The sequence below is a fragment of the Camarhynchus parvulus genome, chromosome 1A (genome assembly GCF_901933205.1).
Source record: "Camarhynchus parvulus chromosome 1A, STF_HiC, whole genome shotgun sequence".
In the NCBI taxonomy this organism is placed as follows: Eukaryota; Metazoa; Chordata; class Aves; order Passeriformes; family Thraupidae; genus Camarhynchus; species Camarhynchus parvulus.
The window spans coordinates 541,601-559,130 of NC_044586.1; the positions used below are offsets into that span (position 1 = coordinate 541,601).

General features: G+C 43.6%; 1 protein-coding gene across 10 annotated transcripts in view; it reads right to left on the reverse strand.

Moving 5' to 3' along the window:
- SOX5 (SRY-box transcription factor 5) overlaps positions 1–17,530 on the reverse strand; it is a 604,730-nt gene that overhangs the window by 24,664 nt on the left and 562,536 nt on the right. For all 10 annotated transcript variants that reach the window (XM_030959507.1, XM_030959511.1, XM_030959510.1 and 7 more), the window contains 2 exons: positions 7,470–7,647; positions 2,333–2,478 (listed from right to left, as the gene is read on the reverse strand). In XM_030959507.1, the coding sequence (XP_030815367.1) occupies positions 2,333–2,478; positions 7,470–7,647 (324 nt within the window). The remainder of the gene's footprint in view (positions 1–2,332; positions 2,479–7,469; positions 7,648–17,530) is intronic.

The window sequence follows — 17,530 nt, forward strand, 5'->3', positions numbered from 1 at the left end:
AACTGAGGTTGAGGGTGTGAAGTGAAAACAGAAGGAATAAGGAGAATCCCAAGAATAGGAAAGCAACAGAATAAAGTGAATGCAGATGGTTCCACTCCTGTTACTTAATCAAAAGGCTGTGCAGAGTCACTAGAGCCAGCATAAAGTCATGTGTTAGAACAACAGCTGATCTGTATTAAAGAAGATTAACTGGCAATGCCATGGTGGAGGGCCTGGGATTATTTTATGTGCTTCCATTGCCGAACAAGCCGTCAGCACAATTACTGCCCTCCGATGTGAATGACTGATCTGTAACCACAGCTAAACAGCATGCTGCTTAGGGGCCTGGGTGCTTCATGAAGATGAATTTCCATACCATCAAAGTGCTTTTAATGGGCTTCCTGATCCAACCACAAGGCCTGCTTTGCAAGTATATAGAACTCAGGATGAAGGCTTCCTGTCCAAAAGGATTTGGTCGGTTGTCACTTGACAATTCCCAGCCAGCACAAGGGAGGAGAGGGGGGAGATAGGTAGAGTTGTCTCTGCTTTGGAGGATTTAAAAAAAAAAAAAAAAAAAGGAAAAAGAAAAAAAAGGGTACAGATGCTTTCTGAATGCAACCAACTGCTGTATCCACAGCTGAATTCAATGCGCTTAACAAATAAGGGCAATTTAGCTATGCTTGCGAGGAATAGCTGGAGTCACTTTGCATTAGCATCTGCCTGAGTGTTAAAGTCATTTCTACATGGGGAGCACAGAAAAGGAATTTCTGCTCCGAGCATCCTTTCAAGAATGCTTAAATATTTGAATATAAATTCCTTTGTGCTTGTGATCACTTCTTCTTATATGTGACACTCTGCTTTTCCCTTTTCCCTTCTGGTGCTCTTCCCCGTGAAACGCCATAAACATGCTCCAGCCCTCTCTTTCTCTCTCCCCACAGCAGCACCCCAGCTCTCCTGAGACAGAGGGGAGGTACTGCCAGATACCCACTACACTGACCTCTTTTCTCCTTCCCCTTCCTCTCCAGAAAGGAATGGCACTGGAGTCATTCCTACATCACTGGCACCCGGGACAGGCCGATGGAAACAACAGTGCAGCGCTGAGAGACTCACACGGACACTTAACATTCATTACACAGGCTGCTGGCTTCTCACAGCTTATTGATCAAACTCCATCTAAAACCAGGCACAATGGAAAGCCATCCAAATCAGCAATCTGCTCGTTCTGGACAATATTGTTTGACTCGCAAGCTTCCCGGGATGACTGGGTTTCAAGTTTCTGCTAAATAGCTGATCATTTTTATTCAATCTATTTGTCTGCCTGTCTCAGTGAACTGCTCAAGACCTTACAGTGGAAGTGCTCTCAGTTAAATGTAGCTGACACCAAATGTGACATCGGGATCCTTGTACTGTATCAGCCCAGAAAATACAGCAGGGAAGGAGAGGAGCAGGGGGAAGCCTTGCTAAGCACACGGTGCTGAGATGAGCACAGAGCTGAGATGTGTATCCTGGGTGGCAGCATTGTAAGGACAGCTCACAGGGAATGTGGCAGCAAGCACTGGCAGGTCTATTTGTCCTCCATAAGGCAAGGCAGTGCACACCGAGACATCAGGCACTCACTGAGGAAGAAGCAAACCACAACCTCACTGACAGGCACGGCAGTGAGGGCACACACAAATTTCACTAGAGAGTACCCACTGTGTTGGTATTTTGTTATAGCACAGCTTCACAGGCCAGTCCAAGAGCAGACAGTGGTAAGGCCCATACATTCTGCTGCCCCTAAGTTTCACTGCAAATATTCGGTGCAGTTTGTGCTGTCAATTCTCTGCTTTTCAATTTTGTTCAGTCATCTAATGTGACATGACAGTGCTACATTGCAATGGTCACAAAATATCATCTATGACGACCTCACGAGGCTAAATACCCAGAAGCTGAGCCTGAGTATCAGCAAAGCTTATGTTCCTAAAGAAGCTTGAATATTTTCAAATCCAGCTCATCTCACAAACACATGTAAGCATTTCCATAAAGCAAGATTTCCACTTAGACCCAGAGATTTCCAAGATCACCTTCTCTTAATACATGTTGACAGGCTGGAGCAGAGAATTAGTGGTCTCCAAAGTTCTCGTGAGGGCTTTAACCATCTCTGCCTCCTCCCCGCTCTGCCCCAGGGGTCTCAGGTCTCTCTGTCATGTCATCTTTTGGCTTTTCACTTTTTTTGAACTATTCTCTTTCAAAAACGGGGAAGGCAAAACAGAATAAGAAGAAGGAGGACGAGAAGGGAGGAAGAAGCTGTGTATCTGTGGGGAGAGGCAAAAGAACACTCTGACCCTTTGCAGAAGGAGTCTGGGAAACTCACTTTTTCTGTCCTGCAGTTATTGAGACCCAGGCTGTTGACCACGGCCACCTTCCCATCCAGCACCTGCTGCTCCCTCCGTAGCTGCTCCTTCATCTGCCGCGCCTCCTGGATGGCCTTGGTGACAGCATCGTGGTCATTTAAATAACCTGGGACAGGACAGAAGAAAGGGTGCCTTAAAAACCAGAAAGTCACAGGAAAACACTTCAGCTCCCACCAGTGGGATGCAGTTTATCATTATTAACAAGAAAGAGTTAAAAGGCAATGCCCACCAACCTGTGTGTGCTCTGCAATTGTGCTGTTGTTATGATAGAGCCACCTGGACACAAAGCCTGGGAAGCCTCAGTGCCAAAATCCTCACTGCTGCTATTTGATCCCATTAGTCTCAATATTTCCCTGACACTGCAGAGGCTGGCCCGGTGCTCTGTATGCAGCAGGATGGAGCTGGGTACGAGTCAGGGGAAGCTTTGATCACGCCAGCAATCCCAAACTCTTCAAAACAGACCGTTTCATTCTTCCCCTTCTCCAACTTGTGAATACATTAAAATAAACCACAGGTGGCGGTGGTTTGCTATACATATGAAATGCATAATGGCTGGGAAGAAAAACCTCATCCACTGAACACTCCCCACCACCACCTGTCATTCATAAATGTACAAGAAACCACAGCTACACGGACCTACATTCCCACTCCTATTCATGCTGCTAATAGTAGGTCAAATGTCCACTGTTTTGCTGCAAATTCACAGCCTAGGGCTTAGCCTTAGTAGTCACTGAATTATTTCCTTTTAAAATGTTACAAGCATCACTGGCCCAGCTAATACTATTTAATTTTAAATGTGACACTTTGTCATTTTTTTCCTTTGGCGTACCGTAGATTATACTTATTATGATCTGCATGTGATTTGTAGGGTAGAATACTGATGGGAGACTCCAAGCCTCAGTCTATTTCTCAGCTATTAAAGTAGAGGCTAATATCTATCAACCTGCCTCTCCCCCTGCACATCCCCACACACGCCGCGCGCACACACACACACACACACACACACACAGACTTCTTTCTGTCTTTTAACTAGGGCATAAAAACAGCATAAAATGAATCTGTAATATGAAATTGCCCAGAAAAGGGACTTCTGTTTGTGACATGAGGCTAAATCTAACCAGATCCATTGGTGAATTGTGACAGATGGAGGGACTGTGAGACAGAAGGCAGGCACTAATCACACACAAAATGACCGGCTTGCCTCAACATGTTCCATGGATTCCAGCAAACTTTACACCCTAATCCATTTTTAGAACAAAAAACATCTGGGCCATAAATCCTCTAATCTGCCAAAACACGCTATTAAATCCCATGATTTGTTGAAAAACACTAAGATTAAAGAAAGGAAATATAAAATGGCTAACTGCCGTGTTAGGAAAGTGTTATTAATACTCTTTCTTTGTCTCAATTATGAATGTTCTGTTCCTAAAGAGCCTTGTCTAATCATGTCAGATTACACATCCCTGTTGTATTGCTAGACTCTTCTATCTGATCTGCTGATTGCCAAAAACGCAGGACGTTGTCTTGCTGCTTGCTTGAAACATTTCTGGGGAAGAAGCTGATGTCAGATTAGTTCAGTGCTGTGCTGCTGTCAGGATTTTAGCTTGGTCTGGGGTTTTATTGTTGGTTTTTCTTGACTGTGGATAGAGTGGGACCGATATTCCCATCTTCTTTGCAGAACAACAGCTAGAAAGAAAAGTTCCTGTGCAGTTTGACTGTTGCTAATTGTACCAACAGCTAAAACCCCAGAACCCTGACAGTTTTGTATGAAACAACTTGATCCACATTGCTTTTATCAAATGACCCAGTTCAGTCATTCCCAGCCAATGGAATTCCAGTAATTCCAGTTCTCCCAGCATAAGGAAGAATATAGCCTGCATCAGCACAGCTGATTTTTCTTTTTTTTTTAATCTCCATTTTACCAACTTGCCTGGTTTCTTCCCCAGTTTGCATCTGTTAACCTTTGCATCTGATCAACCTTGCATGTAGTCAGAATAAATTAAAAAGGAAGCAAATAAACAAACAAACAGCAGTATTAGTGCTGCTTTTGCTGTTGTCTAGGTATAATACTTTCAGTCTGTACCAGAGCCAAATTTGCCTAGGAGCTGGAATTCATGCCCTTCTCCAGACTATTTGGCTTTTCCTGAATACTGCTATCTTTGAGACAGTTTGGCACATGACAGTGAATAAAAGCAAGCACTCCTTATGTTTTTCAGTAGCTGCCAAGATGCTGGTGTGCAGGGAAATGATTAATATAGAAGCGAGTTGAATGTAAATTATTGTTGTTTAGGGTAGGTGGTGAATTATTGACAGAGAGGGGAACTGCATTACATAAAATGAACTTAGTTCCAAGGATTGCCAAACTAGCACAGAGATGTTGCAGATAATGGCAAAGAGCAGGGAGAAGTTGTTTCTGTTTTTAGTACACGGACATATGCCTGTTCCCAAAAATAAAAGCTTGGATTTAAAGTCATCCATGGAGCCATGACATTTGTGACTGCTCAGTCTGTAGCACCATTTCTGTGCTGTGGGGATGGCTCAGGAAAGGGCTGAGGAGCTGCAATGCCTGAGTGCAGCCCTGCTGGTAATCCCCGAGGCTCTGGGCTCGTGTCCCCACTGAAAGCTGAGCAATACACTGCATTTCTCCTTGCCAGGGGAGCCAAGGGGCCTGAGCACAGAGAAAGTTTAGTTTGCAGTTAGGGGTGGTACAAAGGGACAGCCCAGCTGCATGCAGCAAGGAGGGCTGTGCACACCCAGGACAGACAGCTGTGCCTCGTGCGGGCATGTCACAGACATCTCCTATGAAAAATCCTTTCCTTAGGAGTGTTCCTCCTGAGAACTGAGAGGCCTCAGGAACAAAATGCAAACAATGGTTATCTGCTGCTGTGGAATGCAACAGGTGCATCTGTGATTGGTCTCATGTGGTTGTTTCTAATTAATGGCCAATCACAGCCCAGCTCGCTCGGACAGAGATTCCGAGCCACAAGCCTTTGTTATCATTCCTTCTTTTTCTATTTAGCTAGCCTTCTGATGAAATCCTTTCTTCTATTATTTTAGTATAGTTTTTATGTAATATATATCATAAAATAATAAATCAGCCTTCTGAACCACGGAGTCAGATCCTCATCTCTTCCCTCATCCAAGAACCCCTGTGAACACCATCACACTGACAGCTCCATCACTCCAGAGGTGTGCACAGGTGTCTGACAAGAGGCTGAGTGCTTCCCAGGGGCTCTTTGTGGAGGGGTTTATCCCTCAGCATGAGAAAGGGATCCGGCTTCCCTGCCACGTCAGGGACCTTTGTAGCTTTGCTAAAAATGCTACCCAAATTTCTCTGGTGCACTCCTGCTGGAATGTGGCACGGGATTTCACCCAAGCTCACAGAGTTTCACCATGGCCACGAGCCCTGCTCGCTGTGATTGGGCTGGATCTGACCTAGCAGTGAGCAGGAGACTGTGCAGGCAGTTCAGGAGCTTTTCCTTCTTGCAGTCCTCCAGTAAAGGATAAACCTTTGCTCAGAGTGTCCATCCAGCACCAGCTAAAGACAGCTTATCTTACATGTACAGCATGCACAGTGATAGTGCTCTGCAACCTCAAAAAGTCACTTTCTATATTTGTAGCAGAGAGATATACAGCAGTGAACCCTATGTCATTAACAATAACTTAAATATGTTATCTTTTGCTCCACAGTTTTCCATGGTTTATTAATGGTATAACACATTAATTCTTCTTACAAGAGTGACCTTTAAAGCTCTGTTCATCCTCACAGCTTTTATCCAATTACATTATCACTCATTAAAGGTACAGCATTTCAAAATCTGCACCTTGTTAGAAGAGGCAAATTGCAGGGGTCTCAAACCTATGGAAAATAGCAGGTGTGCAGGGAAAGAGGATTGGAGAGGGGAGAACAAGAGATGTCTTGCCACTGAAATGTGAGTCAGATGCTTAACTTCCCATGCAAATACAATGTTCCCTCTGCTTAAGGACAAAAATCTAATGCGAAAAAAATGAAATTCAATGCATTGTGCATGGAGAGCAGCAGGGTCAAGGAAATTGAAGATAAAATACATTACTGTGCATCACAGTTAAAGAGTGTAGGGTTAATAACAATACAGACATTAACAATTAGTAATGTGATATTTAAAAAATATTTATATGACTCTAATGTGTCATACCAAATAAGTATTACTGCATAGCACTGCTGTATCACAGACACAGCTTCTGATAGGTTTGACCTATGGCTTCTTTTGGGGTTTTCTATGCTAGCCCTGAAAGTGGCCAGGCAGGAGATGCTTTAGGAGACAGCAGAAAAAGTACACCTGCCTCACTCAATTCCCAAAACAGAGCTTGGTTTACATCATGGAACCTTGATCCAGGTTATACTCAGTCCCTTCATGGAATACACCATTTCAGTTAGAAGGATCAGGAACGGGGTGAGTGCACATTTTCCTTACACACACAAAGAACAGTCCCTGTAACATATCAGGTTTATGAAATTACCTGTAAGACTGTTACTATTTAGATGGTTTTTAGGCAAAGATACAATTTTGGCAGGAGGAGGAACTATCACTATTTTCTGGAATGATGTTAAAAACATCCAGACAAGACTTTTTTGCAACATAGAACAACAAATTTGGGGTTTTCTTGAATGAACCTGGTGATTGTTTGGCTTATTACACCAAGGTGAAATACTATTATATTCAACATTCGGATGGACTGAGAATTCAACCCATAATTTTGGAAAGATGTAGACTTTTTACTTTAGGAGATGTTTCTGAAAGCTCATGCATCACTTTTAGATGACAGGGTACAATATCAAGGGTCTCCAGTGCAGGTCACTGTCTGTAATGTGTGCCATTAAAAACCAGCAGTTATCAGAAGTTAAAGCAGCGTCTGAAATAACACAGGCCTTTGTTTTCTGACTCTGTGGAAGCTAAGATACCCCTCCTGAAAGGAAAGTCTCTGAGTTTCTGCACCCACACCAACCAGCTGGAGCAGGACGGGCACCCTGGGCAGCTGTGGGCAGGGCTGATAAAAACCCTTCCCAACAGGAGCTACCCCTGGTTCTGAGGGGGACACACAGAGGGCTGAGCTCACCTATTGTGTTGGCTCTGGCCGAAGGACTGGCTAATGTTGCTGGCACCGAGGACTTTAGTGAGCTGGCCCCGCTGTTTATTCTCAGAGCTGGCATGTGAGGAGAGGTGGGGGACGTGGGAGATTTGCCATCAGATGTCTTGGGCTTGGCTGAGAGGTTCAGAGGCTGGGCCACTTCATCCTGTGAAAGCAGAGGAGAAAGGAATGTTATCACCCAAGTGCTGCTGGCACAGCTCTGCCCAGCCAAGGCAGGGGCTGCTGCTGCAGCTCCCACGGACCCAAACCTGAGAGCTGCTATCACACACACGAAGATCAAATGTGATACCAGCTTGTCACTCCAGCTTGGAACTGCAGTGACTGATAAACTGGAAAATTAGTGTGACATGATCGGAGAACATCATCCACTCTGCCTCTGAAGAAAGTATTCCCATCAACAAGACATTCACTTCTATCATGAAAATAAAGGAATCTTACCATTATGTTTTATTTTGGATCTTTTATTCATTCATAAAGTAAAAACTGAAGACCATCTTCACTTAACACTCAACCACCACTAGCCAAACTGGGCAAACGAGAGAATGGGGGTTCAGTTTGGTTTTTTGGGTTTTTTGTTTTGTTTTTGTTTTTTTTTTTTGTGTGTGTGTCTTTTCTTTGGTTTTTCCTTTGTTTTAACTGGTATTTTCCCCTGATCTTCCCAGACTTAGAATCCCAAGCACAAAAAGCACCATAGGAAATAAATACTTCTCTTCCACCTTAACAAAACCTGACACAGTAACCTGGGTAATTCTGCACACACAACCCCAGATGTTTTTATCTGGCGCAAAGCTGAACTTCCAGATTTCAGCAATGATTATTATTATGTGAAAATAGAAAAATTGGGTGACATTTTTTGCAGGGTAATGGAATTATTCCTAAACCTGGCTTGATTACAGACAGGAATGACAAACAGTGCTATAAAAAACATTAAAATGCCAAGTAATGTATTTTTGTTCGAACAAAGTAAAATACAATAAGAAAAAAACAAAACAAAACCAAAAAACAACAGAGAAGGGAGAGAAGGATTTTCAACAAGGGGAACATTTTAGAAGTGATTTTAACTGACTTTTCAATAAGCAGAACTAATGGATGTGATATTAGATCAAATCATCCCATAACAGCCTGGCTCTTGTCTGACACTGTGACTTACTTAGGGAAGTCATCCTTTAGCTAAGAGGAGTGCTTCATCAGACAGCTGGGCTCCAGCTCTAGGCACTCAGGAAACTGAGTCTGGCCTCCCTACATTGTAAGTACATCTAGTTTTATAGAATTACTCCTGACTTATTCACAACAATGCAAAGCTGAGTGAGATTAAACTCAGCTTTTGGTTTTTGTGGGGTTTTTTTTGGTGTTTGAGTGTTTTACTGCTACCATTGAATCTCTGCAACTATCATGTAACAGTGATTCTCTTCCACACAGGAAAGAAGGAATTTTACAGCTGCTATTGCTCGTGGAACTATAATGGAGATGTCTCCAAACATAAAGACAATTCTGCAAAGCTCTGTCATGCAACTTTTCCACTGCCTCTGAGCAAAGCACCTTTGTTCTATTTGATTATATTTCTACATTTGGTTATATTTCCACAGTTTTGTGACAGTCATAGCAGATAAATGTTATCAGAGGCACACTGGACAAAGCTGTCATCCTCAAAGTGATGCTGAAGCCATCCTAGAGGCAACTTGTGCATAAAATAAATGGGAAAAAATCAGTGCCTTAGGAGCCTACATACTATACTCCCAGAAGTGAATTAGGTACCTAGAGGGCAGAGTTCTGTTGATCTTCCAGGAGATTTAGGCTGCAGGGTTAAAAATGTCACCAGTAAAACTGGTATTCGACATTTTTAGAAGGGATTTGTTACTTTACAGAAATACAAATCCATTGTAGGAGAATACAACAGATAAAGATAAAATAAAATTAGAATAAAAATAAAATACCAGCCAAATGGAAGGGGACTTTCTTTGCTGCTCCCCTGATTTCAATTAAAAATAAAGAAATCTCACAACATTCCAACTATAGTGTTGTGAAATCGGTACCGAGTTAGTTGCATGAAAGTTTTGAGTACAAATGAGCCAACAAACCCACCAAAGACAGCGACCCTGTGCCAGAGAGGGATCCCTGAACAGCCAAGCCATGTATTTATCTGGAACTCGGCCTGAGAAGCAAAGCAAACCTGCCCACAGACCTGGCTTCAGCTCAGCCCAAGAGGCTTTGGTTTCCCCATGTTGGATTCCTGACCTCTGCTGAAAGTCTCACCAGAAGGGGCTGATCCGTGTCAGATATGGTGCAGAGAGCTGCAAGGTGCTCTCTGCCCAGAGAAATCTGGCAGAGCAGCAGCAGCTCAGCAGCAGCAGCAGCAAGTCCTGGTGGGGATGGCTCTCACCATGGCACAGGCAGACTGGGTTCCAACCCACATCCCCATCGCCTCATCCTCAGTCATCCGACCCCTATAAAGCTTATTTCCTTCCCTCCTCTCGCTCCCTCTCCCTTTTCTCACCTCCTCTGTTCCCCTTTTCTTAACCTGGTGTGAAGGCAAGGTCCTGTCCAAGCCCACTGCTCAAGGGTGGCTCTGATCTCGTTTAATGCGAGCGGTTTTTCCTCATTGCAGGCATCAAGCAATGAGGCTGTTTGTGTTGCAACTATTCCTGGGAGTAAGAATGCTCCTCTTCATTCAAGTCAGCACAGCCTTCTCTGAAGCCAAGAAATATAAGGCCTTGTGGAAATAATAGAAGCCGACAGCTCCAGAGCTGATAAATGTCATTCCAAATTGCCCCTTCATTCACTTTCATTGTGTGCTCAGGCTAATGGTAAATTAATCGGAGGTCACAGAAGCTTGCTTCTCATAAAGGAGGATAAGTAAACAATTTTCAGCTATTATATATATTTACAAAATGATACTACTTCACTGTTTGGTCTTCATAACATTTGTACTTCTGTTATTTCCAAGAGCGTTCTCAAATCCTCGCTGGAAGTCAAATGCATTAAAAATCCTGCGTTGCATCAGGATTTGGTAATAACTTCAGTCATTTCCTTTACAATAGTGGAACTACACTGATTTATTCCAAAGGACCCTAAAAAATATCTGGAGGACAAGTAATAACATACAATTGTGCTAAGTGTGAAGATGACTGTTAGGGTCTTCAGTCAGTGAAACAAGTTACTCTTTTCCTTTTCTGCAGTCATCAGTTCAGAATCCTCTGCTCTTTCAGCTTAAACCAAGAACTGTACTGTCTTCAATATTGATCCGAGCCAGTGTAACCCCAGTAAGAATTAGATGCTAGTCCACCTTTATTTTTTAACTATAAAATCTCCCAGCTACTATTCTGCCACATTACAGATTAGCAGAGTTTCCCCAATTATGCCAGACTGCTCAGGCAAGTAAGAGACATAAAAGATAAAGCCCATATGTAGCATCTTCCCTTCAGGTAGATGGTATCTTTCAACAGCCAGGAGATTTGATTTTATGCAGTGCATCACAGAATCTAGAATTACTCCCTGCACTCAGTTTTTATTAGAGAAAGCATTGATTGGTCCCTGCCTTTTTTTGAAATGCAGCTATTCTAAGATGACATTGATAAGGTGGGTTTTTTCCCAAGCCAGGACTTTTTAAAGAGTTTAAGTCAAACATTTATTTATATATTAGCCAAAACATTAATGCTGAGACTAGAAGACGTTGAGACCCAAAAGGCTTGTAATAATATAGACACAGATGTGATGAAAATAAAATATGATCTTGATTAAAGGTTATGAAATGCCTCTTTAAAACTAGCACATTTGTCTTACGAAACAAAATACACACAGGCACAAAATAAATGTAGAGAATAAAGCATAAGCAAAAACACAGGAAGAGGGGCTAATAAAATGTACCCACAGAAAGCAAAGCACTGGCAAAGAGATTCCCATCCCCTGCATCACAGCTGGGTCACAACAGCTGCTGCTTTAGGAAGAACTGATTTGATTCCCAGGGCTGGGAGACTCATCAACCAAAACTTGAATTCAGGGAACTTTAAATCCTTGATTTCCTCTAGTTTTTCTCCCAGGTTGTATCTAGGTATCTGAGTAAAGAAAGAGCCCTCCACCTACACCAGAATTTGGGGGGTAAGTAAAATATCCAAGAGCTGTATTTTGTAGCTTCACTCAGCCTGGATTAGTATAACTCTGAGCTGTCACACTTCAAACTTCAGACACAGAAAACCTCCAAGTTCAAGTGCCTGACATGCCACACAAACAGAAATGCTGCTGGCAAGCTGAGTGTGGATCACGCTGCTGTTCTAGGGTTTTACCTTTGGGAAGGTAAAATGCTATAGGTTAACACAAAGTGCTTATTAACATGGCAGGAAAAGTGAAAGAGGGGGAGAAGGAAGGCATTTGGCCACAGCCAGGCAGGGACAGCAGCAGAGCTTCAGACAGACCCAGGAATTCTGACTCTCAGTCAGCAGCCTGGGAGTAGCTGGCTGAAATGATGTCTTTGCAAATCTTGCCATCATGCTGTCTCTATTTACTTCCTCCTAGGATAAAAGGTTAATTCATCTCCACGGAGAATAGATATGGGAAAAGAAGGGGATAAAATCTGATTTGGAGAAACTCTCTAAACCATTTATTAAAAATGGCACTATTTCAACACCAAGAGCTGAATAAAAGGCAGATATCCCACATGAATGAACCAGCCTAGAGAATGAGAAGGGGGGTGGGGCTGGTGGTGAGGAGGCCAGACAATTCATTAGGATTGGATAACCTCACTCCTGCTCACACATTTTAAGGGCAGTGCACTATTAAAATGCAGTCACTGAATTACTGTACTGTCCTTTAAGCCCGAGTGCTGGATCCCACTGTGGCACACGCTGCAAGCCCAGGTTGCAGGGTTTATTACAAAACCATCAACTGCTCTGGGCATCATCTGACTGGCAATACAAATGTGCTTAAATGACCTGGCTTAAGCACAGCCCAGCCTGCTCTGCTAAAGAGGCTTTTCATGACCTCTGGGAACACATTCACCACATCTTGCTGCCTATTTCAATGACCTTGACAGTACAAATTGCAGCCAAATGAGTTAGAAATAAGAAGCCAGGGAGGGGGGGGCTTCTGCAAGATTGCCTCTGCCACCTCAACAGAAACAAAGCCTCATTGCCCACCTTGGTTCTGCTTCCTGGAGATCTTAATTTCAATATGCCAATTTCCCTGGCATGTCTGGGGCAGAAGACAATGATGCTATTGTTGCCCACTGAACAATGCAGCCACTCAGTGGCTTATCCAGGCTCCTGCTTATCCAAAAATGCCTAACAAAACAAGGAACCGAGGTACCAGAGCAGAGATGCAAAGAAAACCCTCTGGAATCAGTGTCCCTGAGGACTACAGCTGCCCACACACTCACACAAAGACACTGGCAGCTTCCTTCCCCTCCCCTGCTCCTGGAGCCACTGCTGGTGGAACTAGCAGGAGTGATAACAAGGAGCCAAGAGGTAAAGGCAGTTGTGAACCATGGTGTATAAATGAATCATGCTGCTGATATTATCCTCACTGATGAAATAATTGTATTAAATTAAGCAGGGATGCTCACATGACAGGATGGGTGAATTAGATAATGCTCATCTGCAGCTGTACCTCCTCCTGCCACATTCTCAGGTTTTGATTAAGAATAATGTGTCCCTTCCTGCAAAGGTGGAAATTTCTCTAACTATGTAGAAAAACACATACGAGACATAAAAGCAGGTATCTTGGTTATGATACTGGAATAAACACAGCAGAATTCTTCTTCAGGTTCAGAGGAGTCACTTCATTGTATTCTTGCCCACAAGTTTTAGCAGCACAAGTAGAAGGCATGACCAGAGTCTGGTGAGAAAGGAAAAGGCACTCTAAGAGAAGGATGAGGGCAGGTATGAGGAAAAACAGTGCTCCTTCCTTCTGGGTGTGCACAGACCTTTATTTCTGTGATGGTGCAGAAAAATCTCTGCCTGGATTTTTTCCTATACCCAGAGCAGCTTTTTTTTTTTTTAATTTTAAATTTTTTAAAATTTTTTTTAATGGTGTTGCTTTGCTGAGTATCTTTTCCTGCATGAGTTTCTCTCAGGGGCAGGTACTGTCTGGACCCAGGGCATGTTATCCAACCCAAGCTAGTACTTCACTGACTCTGCCCAAATACTCTTATTCATGGGACTCAAAACAAAGGGGGAACTGAGCTGCCCTACACTAGCGACAGATACTCCTTCTGTTCCCTGCTCTGCATTTAGGGAACCACTCAATGGATAAATTACTCCCCAATTTACACACTGGGAGGATTGCTGCACAGCCTCCATCCTTGTTCATGGAGAGAAGTGGTGCAGGAGCACAGCAAGGGAATCTGTTCTGTGGCACCTGGGACAGAGAGGACTTCTCCCCCAGGGTCCTTCTGCAACACCAGGGACTCTCAGTGAGGATATATCCTGGGACTTCTTCCTCTCAGAGAGACCCCTAGCATCCTCCTTTTTCTCTACAGGAGGTGGAGTTGCCAGGAAAGAAGTCAGCCACCATACCGACGAATTTGCTGCCCTGCAAAGCCCAAGCTCTGGTTCTGTCTGCTCTGCACACTGCCACAGTAAAAACCAGAGGGCTGCTGGCTGGTTTGTGCTTAGCAGTGCTGCTTCCCAAGGACTGTATGCAGAATTCCCCAAGAGACACAGGAAGGACAGAAGGGGAGCATGCAGAGTGACCTGTTGATGAGATGGCAGACTCCATTCCCTCCAGCCCACACCTGTGACCATGTTCACAGGTGTCTTATGTTGAGGGGAGAGACGAGGATCTGACTCTGTTTTTCAGAAGGCTGATTTATTATTTTATGATATATATTACATTAAAACTATACTAAAAGAATAGAAGAAAAGGTTTCATCTCAGAAGGCTAGCTAAGAATAGAATAGGAAAGAATGATAACAAAGGCAGCTGTCTCGGACTCTCTGTCCAAGCCAGCTGACTGTGATTGGCCATTAATTATGAACATCCAAGATGGACCAATCACAGATGCACCTGTTGCATTCCACAGCAGCAGATAATCAATGTTTGCATTGTGTTCCTGACGCCTCTCAGCTTCTCAGGAGGAAAAAATCCTAAGGAAAGGATTTTCATAAAAAGATGTCTGCGACACACACCTTTGTGTGTGACACACAGCACTCACTCTACAGCACCTGTCCTGTCAGGCACAGGACACAGAGGCTGAAATAACAGAGAGAAACCACAAAACTCTGGGATCACTTCAGTCCTGCTGCTGCCCAGCCATGCAGAGTGGGATGTTTCAGCTAAAAGCAGTGTTTGGGGAGAGAACTGCTCGATAAAGTCTGTGTCCAGGGATGGCCTGGGACAAAGGCCTTCCCTTTGTGCAGCATCTGCTCACACCTCTGCACACAGAAACAGCTCCTTAGAGGTCTCCAGGGAACACTGCACCAGGACCTTGCCGTCTGGGGTGCTGTGGAGCACAGGGCAGGCTGCTGGGCCAAGAGAACACAGCAGGACAGGCAGCTGAGCACAATGAACAGCCTGCTACGGGTTCACTGAAAATTCACTTGTTTAGTTTCACAAATCTTCACAGACAAATCCTCCAAAGCACACTTGCAGCTCCTGGCTGCCTTTGGACTGTCAAAATGCCCAAGCATCCTTGTGAACTCTGCTGGTAATCTCCACAGACAAATAGCACAATGTGTTTGAGGAAAGCAGCCAGTAGGAGATTTCCAGGCTCATTTTCCTTGAACATGAGTTTTCAGTCCCACCAACCTCTAGGGAAACCAGATGAGTTATGGATGCTTATCCCAATGCAGACCCAAATTTCAGCATTTATTTCATCCACACAGAAGTAAATTACTTAGTCCTATCACCATTATTCTTCCAATTGGGCATTTGCTCTTCTGTTTGACTGGAAGCAGCAGAAGTGAGAGTTGCTCACACCTTGCTGAGAGGGCCCAGGAAGAGCATTTTCAGTACAGCATGAAAAGAAACTGCAGGAACAAAGAGCTTTTAGCCTTTATTTGCACCTCATGGTGAAAAACCTCCTTCCCATTCTGCATCTCTGAGTGAGTGAAAATTTAACTCAGCAGCCTCATATACAGAAAAGCCTCAGTGAAGCTGAGCAAAACTTGCCAGGCTCATCCTGAAATGAGAAGGGTCCATGCTGAGTAAGGATAAAACAGGAGCCAGGGCAGAAAGACTGTTCTTCACTCGGGATTCTCCTTGTTTGTGCTTCATGCCAAACCCAGGTCCTGCTTTTGGCATTTTGAATCTATTGTTCAGCTGAATTTCTCACAGCACTGCTCCACCTGTTTATTTATAATGTTATTATAAATAATATTATTTTTAATAACATTAATAATTATAATAATGTTATTATGTATAATGTTATTTGTTCATGAAGTGCTCAGGTCAGAGGCTAAGCAGGAGCAGTGATTTAGGCACAGGTCAGCAGGGACTGATGCAGACACTGCAAATCTGCAGGGGAAGATGACGACTGATCTTTCACAATTTTCACCACGAAAATCACATCACATGCAGTAAAAATCATTAGAGAGGATCATAAAATCCTGGGGCAAAGGAAGGGAAAGGATTCTTCCTATGAAGACTGCTTCTCCCAAACTGCCCCCACTGAAATACATGGTAACCAGTAAAGTACAGGAGGGGGAAAAAAATCACTTCTCCAGTGTACCATAGGAAATATTAATTAATTAGAGCTCGTAATTACTCTGACAGCTTTTGCCTTATTTTCCAGCTGGGAAGAATAAGGCACGAAGTGGCTGAACGATTTGCCTAATCTCACACAGGGAATAAACAGCTGAGTCACGAGGAAGAGCAGAGCCACTCTTCCTCAGAGCCTTTGGGAGCTCCTCTGATACTGCACTGAACCTCCTGAGATGTCCAGCTGCTTCAAAACAAGCTGCAAGAAAAGCAGACAGAGGTCAGACAGCTTGATCTGTGGTTATCTGTTCCTGAAATTGTGCTGGGTAGAAACTGTAGTGGTCTGTGCCCCAGCTGATTTCCGTTTTTTAAATCCTTTCTGCATAATTCTGAACATGTGGAGTTGGGTCCTTATTAATGCCCTCTTCCACCCATTACAAGGCTGTTTAAAAATGGAAACAGACATTGGACTGGATTCTGCTGCTGCCTAAACTGAACCTGGAGTTACCACCTTGCAAGGAATAATCCCCATAAACGTTAGGCAGAATGAGGAGCAATAAAAACGACAAACCTGCAAGGATGGGGGAAGACTTGGAAGGAAATAAAACAAGGACCTGCAAAGCCAAACAGCATTACAAACTGGTACATTTTAAATGAACAACAAGAAAACAGAAGCCACAGTGATCAAAGCCTCCCACCTCCTCTCTGTGGTGGATGACACCTTCGCTGGGAGCACACCACCACCTCTAACCCCACACCTGCAAAAGGAATTAATTTCAAAAAGAATACACACCAAAGAGAACCATATCAAAACAAATTAGCAACAGACCCCTCATCCTGCTGTGGTCAGGCAGGAGAGGCAGGGACGCTCACAGTTCCTAAGATTCAGGGGGGAAAAAAGACGAAACCAAACCAATCCTCCCCCACCCCTCAAAAAAAACCAAAACAACCCAAAAAAACCCAAAACAAAAAAGCCCCAGCTGTTGGAAACTTTAGAAGAAACAAGTCCAAAGACCTTGAAAGAAAAGAGATTTCAAACAGCTTGGACAACTGGCAGGGGGCTAAGAAATTCCTTTTCAAAAAACACCTGTGTTTTCTGTGACTTTGGATGTCTCCATGCAGCCTAGGCAGATTTCTCACTAGGAGAGGCAGCAAGTACAGCCTAGCAATATGCAGTGCAAGGATAATGTACACTGCATTTATGTACAGATACAACTGCTACAAAAATGGCAAAATGTGGTTTGCTACTGTAGCCATGACCTGCTTGACAACTTGTTTTTCCAACTAATAGCTTGTCTAAGGAAAGCTATCAATACAAAGCTCATCTGTCTTTGATGTTTGCATGCCATTGAAAACATCCAGATCACTAAAATCAGAATGAATTTACACTCGATCCTGCTG